This window comes from Syngnathus scovelli, chromosome 14, assembly GCF_024217435.2.
Source record: "Syngnathus scovelli strain Florida chromosome 14, RoL_Ssco_1.2, whole genome shotgun sequence".
NCBI classification, from domain to species: Eukaryota; Metazoa; Chordata; class Actinopteri; order Syngnathiformes; family Syngnathidae; genus Syngnathus; species Syngnathus scovelli.
Window position 1 is genome coordinate 9,486,906 of NC_090860.1, and position 15,513 is coordinate 9,502,418.

General features: G+C 41.6%; 1 protein-coding gene and 1 long non-coding RNA gene across 3 annotated transcripts in view; one reads left to right on the forward strand and one right to left on the reverse strand.

Moving 5' to 3' along the window:
• ttll5 (tubulin tyrosine ligase-like family, member 5) overlaps positions 1 to 15,513 on the forward strand; it is a 35,260-nt gene that overhangs the window by 6,305 nt on the left and 13,442 nt on the right. The window contains exons 13-27 of one of the 2 annotated variants that reach the window (XM_049741450.2): positions 3,742 to 3,823; positions 3,954 to 4,015; positions 6,123 to 6,214; positions 7,121 to 7,213; positions 7,319 to 7,410; positions 7,801 to 7,863; positions 8,405 to 8,553; positions 8,804 to 9,059; positions 9,632 to 9,749; positions 10,139 to 10,285; positions 10,372 to 10,460; positions 10,563 to 10,711; positions 10,982 to 11,491; positions 11,554 to 11,741; positions 13,141 to 13,271. In XM_049741450.2, coding sequence (XP_049597407.1) covers positions 3,742 to 3,823; positions 3,954 to 4,015; positions 6,123 to 6,214; positions 7,121 to 7,213; positions 7,319 to 7,410; positions 7,801 to 7,863; positions 8,405 to 8,553; positions 8,804 to 9,059; positions 9,632 to 9,749; positions 10,139 to 10,285; positions 10,372 to 10,460; positions 10,563 to 10,711; positions 10,982 to 11,491; positions 11,554 to 11,741; positions 13,141 to 13,271 — 2,221 coding nt within the window. The remainder of the gene's footprint in view (positions 1 to 3,741; positions 3,824 to 3,953; positions 4,016 to 6,122; positions 6,215 to 7,120; positions 7,214 to 7,318; positions 7,411 to 7,800; positions 7,864 to 8,404; positions 8,554 to 8,803; positions 9,060 to 9,631; positions 9,750 to 10,138; positions 10,286 to 10,371; positions 10,461 to 10,562; positions 10,712 to 10,981; positions 11,492 to 11,553; positions 11,742 to 13,140; positions 13,272 to 15,513) is intronic. The other variant, XM_068653041.1, reaches the window with a different exon arrangement.
• LOC137840938 (uncharacterized) lies at positions 7,584 to 8,869 on the reverse strand. The gene is made up of 2 exons (XR_011088115.1): positions 8,799 to 8,869; positions 7,584 to 8,529 (listed from the first exon to the last, which is right to left on the reverse strand). It is a non-coding gene; the product is annotated as an uncharacterized lncRNA (long non-coding RNA).

The following is a 15,513-nucleotide window of genomic DNA, read 5'->3' on the forward strand; positions in this document are numbered from 1 at the left end:
TTGGAAAACAAGAAAAAACACATTTTTTGCAGTTCACCATATTTTTATTGGATCTTTTTCCTTTTGCTTGAATTAATTTTTATAATATACAAAAAAAAATAGCTTTTACTTGCCTTTCAAAAATATTGGAAATTATGCTGTGTGGTTGACGATATGTAAAAATAAAAAGTAATTTTATTGTTGCCAATTTTGATTACTTGGCTCTATGGAAAAAAAGACTGAGTTTTTTTTAACTTAATTGCTTTGCTAACGTTGTGAACTGACAACTAACACAAATATGCTATATTAGCTGATGTCAACTTAAAAAATGCACTTTACTTGTATGTATTCTTTCAGACGAGACTTTTCTTATTATACGATTCTTTGTGCTCCTTCTTAAATAAGGCCATTTTCTACTTTGCGCCGTCATCTGCTGACGTTGGAAAAATAAAAGTTCCAAGCTTATTTTGACAAAGTGCGGAGTAGAAAGTACATCTGTTTCCAAACGTAGCCACTGAACGTAAAAAGTCGTTTGAAAAATAAATACTCAAGTAAAGTCAAATCTACTTATGTAAAGTAATACAGCCTAACCCTGCCTTATCATAGCTTTCTATTTACACGAAATTTCTGAGTCACATGACTTTGTAAAGGCACGTATTGATTCAGTGATGTTTGGTTACTGAGCAGAACTGAGGTTGGAATCTTTGCATAATTAACTGGTCACTTTAGTGTACCATTTGCTGTTTTGTGATCAAAGATGATAAGTCTTTTTTAAAAATTTTTTTATTCTTGCTTATTATAGTACGCCTCCTCCCCTTCACTGCTGTCTCCCTCTTAGGAAAGTAAGAGACGTTCCAAAGTTGACTTCTGTAGACATAATATAACCACCGCTTCATTCTGGTTGTGGGCTGTCATGCCAACATGGCCACTTCGCATGTACAAAATCACACCATCTTGACACCACTGCAGTTTTACTTGATGTTAAAATGCCAGGGTGTGACGGATGACCATGTGGGTATTAGCTTGCAAACGCTTTATTGAGCTTCAGTCTGGCCTTCATTCACGATACCAACCAGCTGATGCAGCGCTTTAGATGCCTGACTGAAAGGGAGGTTTCCTTTTTCTCGCAGTCCCTCATTTTGCTTTTAAGAACTCCCCCTGTTTCGGAGCCAAAAAACGTTTGGACCGAGCAAAGTCCCTCCCGACTTGAACTGCACATCTCGTTCTTTGAACACGTTGAGAAATGGCGAGGATAATATGTACCCTTCAGACGAGAAAAAGAAGAATAAAATCTTTTGACCATCCGCACATTTTTTAAATGCGCAGACATGGATGGATATATCCCTTTTTTTTTTAGTTTTCCTGCCAATTTGTTTGATTTAGATTCCCTCAAGCAATTCAATTAAAGTCGTTACAGTCTTGCATAGAGAATTATGTTTCCTACTTAATGTGATCAAATTTTGGGGGGGGGGCTGCTGTTGTATGATATTCAAACATAGTGACGGGCCACCAAATTAAGGCGGTTTCAAAGCGAGTTTGATATATTTGCTGTTTGACTGGCAGCCATTATAGATTGAGAACCTTGGGCACTGGTACAAGTGTTCACCCAAGGTTTTTCTGCCCCACCAAGAGAGAAAAAAAAAAAAACTGTCTGGCTCTTGTGTTTGAGAAATTCTATTCGAGAATCCTTAAATAAAAAAACTCTCAAACTGACTTTCCTTTCTATCTTGGCAGCCCCCATTACCATTCATCTGTGAACTGACAGCTTTAATATGCTTTTAAGCAGAAAGCATACATACAAATGTGTGGAGACAGGCAGAGACGGTACCTATAAAAGCACTTATTGTCTTTTTTTTTTTTTTTTTTTTTACACATTCCCTGGCTTGTCTGGAAAGGAGCCATGGAAGACTATGAAGAACATTATAATATTAGTTTACTACAAATTGCTCCCTGACATTTGAATGTCTAGTCACGGCTTCGGTGCAGTGTTTACTGTTTTGAAAAAGGATTTCTTACTCAATTGGTGCGCTGCATCTTGAAGGGACTTCTGTAACCAAATCTTTTTATAGCGCTCCGGTGTTTCATGTGGGCCGAAATAAAAACAACAGGTTTTTCGTTTGACAATTGCCTGCGTGTGGGGCGTGTGTGTGTCAGTTGTGAGTGGAAAATGCCACCCATGACGCTCCTCACCACTGCCGTGTGATTAATGGACGGGCTTTTTTTGCTGAGGGATGCTGATTACAAGATGTTTTGACTAAGATCTGATTAGCCAAGCCAAAGGCCTATTTTGTTACACACAAAACATTCCACTTACTGGTCCTGTGTTCCACTGAGCGTCCCTTATTAAGTGTCGAGTGCGGTCGGATTCGCTGTCTCCTGGTTTTGCCTTGGCCAGACACGCCCACGTTTTCACCGCCTGGATGACACTCGGGTTGATCCAGATCAGGCCCAGCTATCACAATAAAGCTGACGGCCGTTCATTTAGACTTTGATCGTTTGTCACTCGGTGATGCAAGAAGAAGATGCTCTGTGTTATTGTGGTTCTAATTGTGGCTCTAATTGTGGCCGGGGTGGAGAGATTTTTTTTTTTGTGTTGTTTTGTCTCTTGTGGTAAAGTTTCCAGCAGTGACTATCCAATAATAATAAAAAAACCTCTTCATCATCCCTTTTTCTCTGTCCCGTTTTCTCGTTCCCTCCCTCTTTAACGGCCTTGTTGAAGATGCTCGTCGCAGGCCCGTTTAACAACGGCAGAATCAACGTGTCTGGCTGTGAGTGGCTCGGCGGGCTCGTGGGGCAGGCAGGCGCGGCTTCTGCTCTTAATTGGGGGAAAAATGTGTGGCACATGGAGTCAGCTTGTCGGGGGGTGTAACACCTCCCCCATTTTCCCCTCATTGCTGTGGTGCCACCAATGAGCCTCTCCAGACTCTCAAACCAATATTCTTCTCCCCAACACTAATATACACGATGTTCTCGGGACACACGCCCATTCCTTTTAATCTCCGTGTGTTGTGTATTTTGTTTTTTTGTTTTTAACACTGGCATTGACCCTAAGACACTTGAACAAACAACACAAGTTGTGGCCGCTTTGAAACCACCAGTCTGTTCTCGACACAATCTGTTCTTTTGAAGTTCCGTTTTTTTTTTCTTTCACTTATATTTCAGTCGACCCTATAAAATCGCCTGCTTGGGTCCACTGTGACACTCCCTGCACATGTTTTAAGGGTTCCATACAAATGGGGACACTGCAGTGTGGGAAACAAGAACTTTCTCCAAGTGGACAAGATAGTAAATTTAATGACGAGGGGTGAAGCTCCTCTGAGCGCTGCTCTTGTTGTTAATGAGTTCTGACAACATGTAGACGGACATACTGTTCCCAGCCATGAGGACATTTTTGACTGTATCTACAAAACTACTCACGAACCACAGTTTGTTTTTGATCCCCTGCCTTACATAAGCATTTAACGACTGATGAAATGTGTATGCACTTAGTTGATGTAGTAGAGCCAAGGCCTCTGTAGTAGCGCTGGATGAGGGTTTTTCTTTTGAGTGACGGAGTATATAACATGCATGTAATCCATAACAGAGAGACAAGGACAGTGTTGCCAAATGCCGCATGATGAGGCTCTGATAAACTTCTGGAAACGCTTGTGACTTTGATACTCCTCAGATTTTATTTGAAGCAATTGGGCCTTATTTTTGCTGACTTTCCAAGTGTGCGGTCTGAAGCGTTTTGATTTGTTTGACTTTTTTTTTTATTTGTAGAACTTTATGGATTTGACGTGCTCATCGACTCCGATCTGAAACCCTGGTTGTTGGAGGTGAACCTTTCGCCATCTTTGGCCTGGTGAGTGACACTTCACAAATTGTGCATCTTGAATTTGATGTGCTAGTGGGATGTTGTAGGGTCTGTTTGTTCTTTGATTGTGTTTTTTTCTTCTTCTTAATTTAATTGTGTAACTTTTAATTATTTGCAGTGATGCCCCCTTGGATTTGAAGATAAAGGCCAGCATGATTGCAGACATGCTTTCACTTGTGGGTAAGTGCAATCTCGAGTCGTTTTGAAACAATTTGACGTATTATTTGAAAACCACTAAAACTGTTGGCAAACAAATCCCCACGTTGATTGTATCTAAATAGTAAAAAGATTGTGCTGATTGTTTATAATTAATCGCATTCAATTTTCACAGCTTGTTGCATAACATCTTTTACTCAGGAGCGTATTTGTTTTTTTTGTGGAAGTTTATTTACATTCGCTAAACAGCACAGAACACAAAACCACAGCAGTGTTGATGGCTAACTTGTCACTTTTGTGGCCTTAAACCAAAACCTTGCAAGCAAATATGTCAAGAAATCACAAATAAAGATAATGACTTGATGATAAGTCACTCTCAGTAAGACAAGCCTGCGATTTCATGCAAATCAATCAATAGTTGTCGAGGCTTTTTTTTTTTTTGCTCAAAACCACAAATATTAGCTTCGCTGAGGCGCCAGTGTCAGTGGAGACACTTGGATGAATTGGCCGTAAAATGTGCCAATCCATCATCAAATTGATGTTGCTCCACTGTGAGATGAAGTCATGCTGAATTGTTTGTGGTTGACTGTTTGCTGTTTAGGGTGTGCAAGTTTTCTTTGGAATGAAATGCTACTGCAATATGTGACATGCCCTAACGCATTTCTGACCTTCTGATAACCAAAATGGTTAATGACTTCAAAATATCGTGACTCTGCGGAGCTTATGCATCTCATCTCCCCATTGTGTGTCCCGACAAGCTGGATCAGCCTACCAATAAAGTAAAATGAATCTTAAGCATGTAGACAGAACAAATAATAGCCTGAAGCCAAAGCGGCATAAACAAGGTTTAAATGTGTTAGAACAAGAGATCTCCTCCCCTGATAATTGATCGGGCGTGTTTTTTTTTCTCATCCACAACACATACAGACATAAAGTCTGATAGCTCATTATATAAATTTTTGAGAACGTTATAGATTATAACCGAAGCCGACCTACCAGAGCGCCTAGGTGTCAATCAAACCCATCTGTTTAATACATCTGTGGTTCTCTCCCAATCATATTAAATGGAAATATGCCTTTGTGCTTGTGCATTCCTATATAAAAGTATGAGTCAACGGTGCCGTGCCTTCGAGCAATGAAATCGGGTCATTAATGAAGGGATGGAATCATATTTGCTTGCGTCTTTGGAATGCGACGTCTCGCCAAGTCAAAATCAGTGGTGGCTTGTAAAACATAGCACATCTATTATTTACTAAATAATCCCAATCAATTTGGACTGATACTCAAGTTTTGTAGAAGTTAAGAGTAATAAAGCTTTTTTTTTTCAAATAGCCCCTGAAAATAAAATTATATTGCTAGCTATGATGTCCGCTAGCCAAAGGCTGAGCTGCACTGTATTTGTTTACAGAGTAGTTCTACCATATGTGGAAATTTAGTACTGTTTGGAAAGAATATGAGTGCAAATACATTTTTTATTAGCTGTCCGCAACCACTCAAATTAGAGCCGTGTTGAAAATCACTGCACTAAACAAAATTTCCCTAAGGGGATTATAAAAGTATATCATTAGAAACTGTCAAGAAGTCGTTCTCGCCTTCCACACCAAGTCAAGAGTTATCGCTCGCTCTGAAAAACAATTTAGATCATACTTTGCCACAGACTCTTAAAATGACAAAAGAAATATTATTTTATAATGATTTGCTGAAAACTCTCGCCTGAGTTACTGCTTTTATTCTCTGGAAATTGTTACTTCAGTATTTTATTGTGTGAATGTCCTGTAGGATCTACTTCAGGCTGCTCATTGCTCTGAATTCTATCAGGAGTAGTCTGTTCAATATCCCCCCGAGGACCACATGAGTAGGCGGCTCTAAAAATAGCTCACCAGTGAGATGCATCTATTTTTGTGTGTGTTACTATTCTAAAATAAAATCCCATTGAGTTGCATCTAACTTTTTTGTCGCTATTATTTTTTCTTAATCACACTTTGAGTGGTTTAATAAAAAAAGGTTTTATTCACTTGGAAGATTTACTGTTGGATTACATGTAGCAAATTTTTCATCGTCTCCTAGGAGTGAATATCAAATAGTTGCGATACAATGTCACAGTTATGTAATCGTCCTTTTTTCATTAAAGGCTTGGTGTGTCAGAACCCCCTGATGAGGAAGCCGCGCTCGGAGCGAGTCGTCCTGGAGCCCAGCCTTAAGCAGTCAGCCCAAAGAACACAGGTACCGAGCCACATTTCAGACGAGTGCACTGACTCATACTCCCACTTTCACCAGTCATGTCAAGCACTGCAAGCAGTTTATTCCCGTGAGTGCTTAGACACACAGTAACGGTTTCATGGTGCCATGATGAAATGCCAAGGTCAGGGTTGTTGCTGATGTCCTTCCATAGCTGACTTAGTCCACCTGTTGCCTCCTAGCAGGCTTTTACAGCCTCTTGACATTTTCTTTTCCTTCCCCCATCCATATTAATACCCTTTTACTTCTATCCCTTTGCAATTCCCTGATGTTTCCTGCATTACCGGTAAGAAATTGCTTTTGCTTTTTTCCTGATTTGATTATATTTCTTTTACGGTTATTCACCGTGACGGGCAAATGGCCTGCGTGGCTTTCTAATGCAGTATTTTAGGAGATTTCTCATTACATTAGCAAAGTGGCCGACATAAGTCTTATGTTTGAAATACAGCAATGCATCACTTGGGTAAAAAGCTCTGAACTTTGCTTTATAGACTCACTGTGACAAACCCAAAAGCCTGATTGTAAATCAGACTTGTCATAGTTGAAGAACTCGAACCGCCTTGAGAGAACCTGTCGTCTTCCTTTACTTTGAGTGGGGCAACAGTTGAGGCTTTTATTGAGCGCTTAGGCCTTTTCACTTCTTGGCAGCCTTTGGATCACGTCAGATCAATTAAAAGTAATCCTGTTGATATTTAGATGACATTCTCTGAATGCAATCCTTTGGGGCGCTGTTCCGCTTTTCTAATCTCAACTGCTTGCCAAAGCTGTCAATCAGTACATGTAAAGAAAAAAATTGATAATAAATTAAAATAAAATAATAAATTAAAATATTCTGTATGTATTGATTTTAATGTACAATAAAGCACAATTAATATTTTTGTTTTTTTGTAGTGGCAGAGGCCACCAGCAGTCACTCCCAGTGACCCGGTGGATTTTAAAAACAAGCCAGAAGGAGACAGCATTCTGGACTTGACTGCTGAGCAGGTACAGTCTCGCTTCGTGCCGTGTGTCATGCTTTATGTTCAGGCAGCATTTTCGGAAGACCTGCATGTCTTAAAACATATGTTTTGTTTCGTTTCACTGTGGTAGATCAAAGTGTTGAGGAGGACAAGGGAGGAGTATGAAAGGAGAGGAGGCTTCATTCGAATATTCCCCACTGAAGACACATGGGCGCTCTACGGGTAAGCTGAGCCAAGATGGGGGAGAAAAAAAAAAAGCATGATTATTTATAATTCCAAAATCCCCATCTGTCCATTATGTTACTCATTATTATACTTTGCTCAGATTAGTAGGCTCAAATTACTCCTTTAAAGTAGAAAATATTGAAGAAGGTATCCACCCCCCAAGTCACTGCTTTATGTTAAAATACCATCAAAGCCTTTATTAGACGAGGAAATCCATTTTTAGACTAACATTTCATACTCCCGTATGAGGATTTGCTATTTGATTAAATACATGTCCATTTTGCAGCATGTATTTTGCGCCATCTGCTTCCATCCTTCCAAGTTATTTGCCCCTAATAACAAAATTGAATCTTTTTATGTTTGTTCTTATTATCTCCCATTTCTCAGTGGATATCTGGAGTCCAAGACATCATTGAACTCAATGTTGGCAAACAGACTTTTCCATGGAAGGTAAGCATTTCCATTGTGGTCAGGATCAGGGGGCTGGATCTCTCTTTTAGTTTATGGAAGCAGTTGGATTCCAGCATGGGGTTTGTTTTGTCTTTGACTTGGGTAGGTGAGAGGAACAGCTGAGATGAGGATATACACTCAACTTTTCCAGTGTGCCCACTGTCTATGTGGCATCGGTTCGTGGAAGAGCAAGGGAAAGACTGCAAAACAACATTTATTATTTTGTATTACAAAAATGCACAAATTAGTTTCAATTAATGGCGTTAGCTTATTGGCATTGTTTCGTGACATCTCATTGTCCCCCTTTTAGAAGTCGTTCAATGCTTGAACGCCTCAGCGACTGTTATTATTTAACATTTATCCTTTCTCCTTTGGACCATCACTGTCAGTCATGTCAACATCTGGAAAAACCACTCCAACTTACTAATCCTTCTCAGAGTTTGCTCTGCAAGGTCTTTTTGGAAATGCTAATTTCCATATAAATCATTGGTATTGTTGTTGTCACCACGCTTGTGTTGACATGTCTTCTTCTGTCTCGAAGGAATGCGTGCGGGAATGCGCAGCTGCAGATGGACACACTTGATGGCTACCACGCCGTCCAGTACGAGAGGAAGCTGCCGTCTCTGGAGGCTCGTAAGAGGAGACGGCACCACCTGAGTCATCGCTCTGCCGTTGGAAAGAAGAAATGGGGTAGGCCCGATGTATGCTGCTTCAGCTCGGCAAACTGCAGGCCCAAAGTGCACTTTTGGTTCCAATAAAAAACTCCCATGTGTCACACTAAGGTTAGCCAAATATGGCTCTGAATGAGTTGATGTCATTGCAGCAAAAACAAAAAGCCTATTTTGAGTGTACTCTGTGTATGCGTGTGTATTTTCGCCCCAAAAAAGTTTGATGATGCAACTGACATATGTCTTCCCCTTGCAAATGCCGCATACCTCAGGGAAGGAATCCAAGGCCTCCCCGATGGAGAGCAGCAGCCCGGAGGGAGAGGACTGCGTACGGGAGGAAAGAGAAGAGATGAAACGTGTTCTCAAGCCAGTCTCACACAAAGTTTTGGTAGCAGAGCAAAGAAAACAAGTGGCTTCACCAGCGCGGAGCTCTCACAGCGACGCTCGGTCCAGCTCGCAGGCATCAACACGCAACAGCGGGCCCCATGTCAAACTGCTTCACTTTCTCCAGCAGGGGTGGGACATCAGGTCAGTGTGTGTTCCAGGCGGTTGCTCACACTCCTTCATCATGCTCCCTCGCTTTATTTTCTCACGCAAACCTCCTTGCAAATTGACATGGAGGGCACGTTTGCTCCCACCAACGGAGAGGAGCAGAAATTGGGACTGTGTTTACCTGCAGGCTTATGTTTGGATTGGGCTATTTTTGTTGCACCGCAGGAAAAGAACAGAACTGGTGACACAGTAGAAGTCAAACAAATGTTTAGTTTTATGCCATTTTCTATTTTATTATATGTTTCAACACTTAATAATTTAATATTTGTCAAGTGTGGGAAAGCCATGAGACGCTTCTGTGGTTATAAATAAATGTGACTTGACTGATGAGGATAAACGGTCCAGAAAATTAATACTGAATATTTTAATTTTAAAATAACTCACTAAACCTAGCTGTCATGTTAATATGTTTCTATGATTTTAATTGGCCGCATGTTGGCATGGCGCCATTTGAGGTTCCATTATTTTTTTATTATTATTACACAATGCTTTTAATCTGGATGATTGACAAAATGCAATTTCTTTCTTTTTTTTCCTCTTCTCTCCAGTAAAGTTCAAGCCCGGATGACATTTTCATCTTACCTACAGCGGGTTCAACAAAGACTTTTGGCAGAGAGCAGGGTCGAAGGGATTCCGGCTTGGAAAGACAAGGACAATGACCAAATGGTACAACTATTCAAAAAATCTCAGTCGCGGAGTCTCTCTTAATGAACAAGCGTGCCATACATTACGCTAGATGGAACATTGTCTTCTATTGATGTATCAACATTGTATGCCAGATTTCCCCTTATTATTACTCATCTGTACCATGGCTGTGGTTAAATTGAAGACATGGAGGAAAATTGGGCCTTATTGGAAAGTTATGTTGCTGTGCTGGAATTATGGCATGTATCATCATTATCTTCATCAGCAGCAACCTCAGACCTTTTCGGAACATCTTTGTGATGTTCGGACGATTTGTAAAGCTTTCCCTGACTTGAGAGTGAAGCCGTAATGTTGTATTCACACTTAGGACAGTCATAGATTCCAAATACTTGTGTGTTGATTGTGCACAGGAGCTCGTAGTTCGCTTTCTGAGAAGGGCTGCCAGTAACTTCCAGCAAGACGTTAGGGTGGTTCTGCCCAGTCACCAGCTACCAGTCCAAGACCGCAGACGCATCCTCTCCCAGCAACTAGGAGAGTTTATACAATGTTACGAAAAGGTGCCTATTCCAAAAGTGCGGTTTTAACTCAACACAAGAGACATTGTGTGATTTTTTTGTTCTGTTATGCTTCCTTATCTTCCCAGGAAACTGAGCACATGAAAAAACAGCAGAACAGTACAGAGGAGAAGTGTGTAGCCGCCAACGTGTTTCATGACTACATCACCACGGCGAGGTTAGTCAAATGGGAAGCAGCCTTCCACTGTTCGGAGGAGTGATCGCAATCTGCAAAACACATCTTTCTCCCCCCCCCCCCCTCTTTTTTTTTTTGAAACAGTGAAAGTGATCTGGAGGAAGTACTGACGTTTTACACACAGAAAAATAAATCAGCCACCGTCTTTCTCGGTACAAAAGTCAGGCGTGTTAAAAAAACCTTTCATGAAATACATGCCTCCGAAGAGCCAGGCAACTGTGAGACTTCCAAAAGTGAGTCCAATCCATGTTTTTTCATGCTTCTCTTACACTTGGTCTGGTTTATGTTTAATATTTTATCATTCAAGCACAGTAAACAGGAATTTTGCTGTTTCAAGCTGTAAACCCCTCAAAATAAAGGAAAAACGATTGAGTCATCCAGGGTGAAGCCAGGGTCACTTTTCAAAGGAGTAGATCTCATTTGGAGAAAACAAATGTGTGTCAGAGCCATGGAATGGCTTACTGGTGATAAAGGAGCTCTGGCTTCTTTCTTCTTTTGAACAGCTCTGCCTGTGTCCAAAGACGATTCCAACTTGTCAGAATCAACGCCCTCCGCAGGAAAAATCAGCGTTGACATAAACGGCAAGGCCAGCGAAAGTCAAGCCTCGGTTTGTTTGTCTGAAGGCCAGCTGACCGGATTTGGACATGCAAAAATCCATCCGCAAGTTCAACGCTGCTCGAACTTTCCCGTGACTTCAGACATCGGCCAGATTCATCAGCAGAGCTCCCCAATCACCTCTTCGTCCCGTCCTCGTTTTCCACCGCTGCCGCTTCCCCCTCAGCCTCCATCCTATGCTCAATCCTTGGCAAAGTCTCAATCCCGCCAGAGTGATTCCCTCAGCGACTCTTCTGTTTACACCCCTTCCCCTGTGTCAACGGGGCAACCAACTCAGGTTCTCTGGAGGATCCCATCTTCTACATCGGTTCCGTCAAGCTCCAGATCAGCTTCTTCCATCACCAGTGCGGTACACATATATAACCAGAAACTCTCTCGACCAACATCTGCAGGAAAAGGTAAACACTCGATATGCTTTTTGACCACTGTCACATGTTCATTTCTTCTGTCTCTATCGCAGTGTCAAAAATGTCCACTTCCAGTAAGCCGAAGTCAAACCCGGAGGGAGGCTTCAGGGAGTTGGACTCTCTTACCGTCCAGGCCCGGTCCAACCAGCAGGCTTTCATCTCAGCCCTCCAGAAGCTGGCCGACAAACAGGTCACTTGCAGCACTGCCGGCTCCAGTCACATCAACCTTCTGACGCGACATGTGAGTGCACTTGCACCTTTTTTTTTTAAACTAAGTGATCCCACCTGGGGCGAGAAAAAGTTCAAATAAGAATGTTGCGTTCATAAACAAAGTTTCATGGAAGGGAAGACAAATGTGGCGGTGCTCTCTCTGTGAGGTCTTTTCTATTTCTCTTTGGTAATGTTTAATTCTTTCCTGACCCCCTGCTGACCGGCGTCATGTAGTTGCTCACTCTTCAAGCAGACCTGTCGGAGCCGGAGGGTCTGCAGCCGCGAGCGGCGCACCTTCCTCCCCCTCTGTTGCCTGTCGACTTTTTTGCGGGGGCGGCTTCTGGTTCAGGGTTTGAAAGTGGCTGAACGGAGCATCACGTCCCGGGCTCTGTGTGAGGTCTCATTATCAGATGCACGATGGGGGAGTGATTTCTGTTGATACTCAACAAGCTGCTATTTTGCGGTAATTGATGCTTATAAATACAGGAATGTGACGAAGCGAGCTTTTGCATAAGCTTCCTCGCTAACTTCTCCCACATTATCCTGGTCACTTGGTGCGTTAAGCCCGTCAGGCTTTGCTCACACCACCTCTGGCTGCTCTTCCTCCTACTGCTTCACTGGATGTTTTCTGTCAGGATTTCTTAGGATGACACAAGACCACACAAGCTGTGGTTAAGCTGCTTCAACATTATTCGGACTATCTAAAAGGTGTTTACTGTATTCCCTTTGAGAAGTGAATCCAGGGCATGGCAGCAATTTGTTTTGCGTGTCCTTTTTTTTTTTTTTCTTTAGTTTAAAGTTTTTTTTTAAGGCTGACATAAGTCATTAAATCATCAGCTGAAGCAAAAGAAGAACTTTATAAACATAGCAAAAAACCCAGCTTGCACTGCGTAACCTCAATGATTAACAATTAACATCAATTGACCTCTCATGGAAGGTTTCACACAAAAAATATTAACCACACTTTTGCCCAACAATAGATAAATATGCTAATTAGATTGTTGTCAAACTTTCTTAAAATATTGGCTGGATGAATAAGGCCCGCAATGATCCTTCCTTTTTATCATGGGAGACAGAAAATACACTGTGTGTGTCCTTACCCTAGAATGTCATCAAGTTACTCATATAATTAACTCGACAATCCGTCATGTAAGTGTAGAGCGGCCGTAGTGGCAGAGCAATAATAAACTAGTCCAATTACTAGATGTAAAAGACCTCCGCAGTGATGTGACATATTGCTCGCTGTAGGGAAAAGCTGACATGGTTTTTACGTCCTGTAAAACAGCATTGATGGAGTTGAGAATAGATTTGGACTCACGGAAGTCATGATAATTACTTTTTTGAGGTAATGGGATATTAATTCTACATGGCTTCATAACAAAGAGTTTGAAATTGTTGGATTTTTTTCAGCTCTTTTTTTCCCTCCACAGTTGACCAGGCTAAACCTGGCGAGCCGGATGTTGAGCGGAGAGAGCGCCAAGATCCCGGCTTCATCCGTCAACAACCAAGGATCCGTTGGTCTGGAACACTCCTCAACTGATCCTCTTAGAAACAAGACCTAGTAAGTCCAAAGAAATGCTCCAAACAATTATTTACTAAATATGGGCCTCCACATAAAAAAATGGCATACCTTACCAGTTTTTGCTTTATAAAAAGACAAATAGTAATATTCACCTGATTTATTCCTTGTTTTGATGCCTATTAAAAATTATTTGTCAATTTGCCCATCGAGCTGGAAGAACCCCCCCCCCCATTTTTCCCAGTCACTCTTATTTAATTTAAATTTTTAAATAGAACTACGTGTCTACCTATTTAATACAACTTGCAAAATCTATTTATAAAGTAGGAAAAACTCATCACATGCTCATTGTAAGATTAAACAATGAATCCATTTGTGCTTTGTGTTAAAACTTTCTTGCTTGTTCTTATTTTTTTTATTTTATTTAACCCAAATGTGTCTCCCAGGCCCATAGCCTCTAAAGTGTTGCATTTGAGCGTTAAACTTTTTAAGAGCTTGCCTTTTTTTCACTCCACTGCGCCGGCGAGAAAAAGCATTCAATGGAGCTGCTCAGGTATCAAATACTGTTCCCTTTCTCCAAATTCCTGTCCCGAGGACATTTTTGTGTGATTTACTTCAGACACTTGGAGCCCGCTTGAGCCCATGAGTATATTTGGTCACACTCAATAGCAGCTAAAATCTCCCTCAGTGGTCTTACATGGACTTGTAGATTGAAAAATGCCAGGATAATGATGGTAGAGTGGACACCGCCCTCTGGGCAGGCCATTATGAATTGACACTTAATCCTTATGTGTTTTTGTCTCACTTTAATGCTGCTGGAGGATTACGTAAGGTGGGGGAAGTCAGCAGACTGCCCGCCCGCCCGCCTTCCATTTTCCTAAATAGTGACAGACAGACAGACAGACAGACAGAAGGTCATCATGTTCCACTATTTCTTGAATGGTGAACACATGATTTCATAGTGCTCACTGTCTCATTGACTTGATCCTGTAAAGTAGTTGACCATTCATCACTTGAGTTTCGACCTCATCGTGTTGCTCTATCCAGATTGTTTTTCCTGTCCAGCACTTCCTTAGTTTTGGACCTGTGAGGGAATTCCAAGAATGTTTGGCTTTTCCCTTTTATAATGTTTTATTCACACAAATCATGAATGAGTTTGTTTCTTTTTTTTTTTTTTTACTATGGCCGATAGCATGATGTTACGATGTCTGTGGATCCAGGCAAAAAAAAAAAAATTTTAGAAAGATGCTGTTACCTGCAAGATATAATTCATCTCAGAATATTTCACTAATATTATTTCCTATGTTAAAGTTTAGAAATACATTTAAACGGCACTAATATATGACAATTTATGCAGAGAACCTGTCTTGGGGGTTTTGAGGAGGTTCTTATTGTGTAGTGGTGGTCATCACATCTGCTTTACATGTCCCGGGTTTGATCCCCAGTCGAAGCGAACTACTCTAATGACATGACTCAGGGGGTCACGTGGCTGCCAGGCAATCAAGGAGATTGTTGTTTTGACTCTTGCCTTCCCTCTTAGACTGTTCAAAGTATCCTCGGGGAATATATTGAGTTCATGGTTGGTCTTTGACCCAGATATAGTGCTTTTCTAAAAGGTCACTTCAAATGTCACCACAGGTTGCTTGTCTACAGTGGCCTGCCACACAAAGCTCCGTTGTTGTCGAGTCCCCTTGGCCTCCTCCTGCTATGAATAGACCCAAACAAGCTTTAATCAGATATTAGTCCCGATATTAGGATGATTTTGCCTCCCTGCCGCTCACAATTTCCCCGAGTCCCCTCCCCCCTGCGCTCGACCCGGCCGTTTGTGCCAAACATACTGAAACCGTTAAGCGCACTGGCTCTTAAGGCAACCACAGGGGTGAATTATGATCTGGTCCAAAGAGCTGTTGTGGCTCTTTGAAGTACCGCTGCCAGGATCCAGCAGGTATGCTGCATCAGCTTTCTCAACAGCGGCTGCTTCTTTAGGACGGATCGGCATCTGGCTTGGTAACAACACGGCTTGTCCCATTACAACCACTGTAAACTTCAGGATTATTTCCGGCAAGTGTTTCACCTGGCACATGCTGGTTGACCTCTGTTCAGTGATCGTAAATTTGATCCAATATTTCTAGCTTGAGCATATTTGTATTTTGTGCATGTAACAAATATGGCTAAGATGACAGTTGTATTAAATCAACAGTGGCTTGTAGTCAGTTGTCCCCTTGTGTAATGTTAACACATTTGCTCGTCTCTGCTTGTATTAGCACCCTCGCCGCAGAAACAG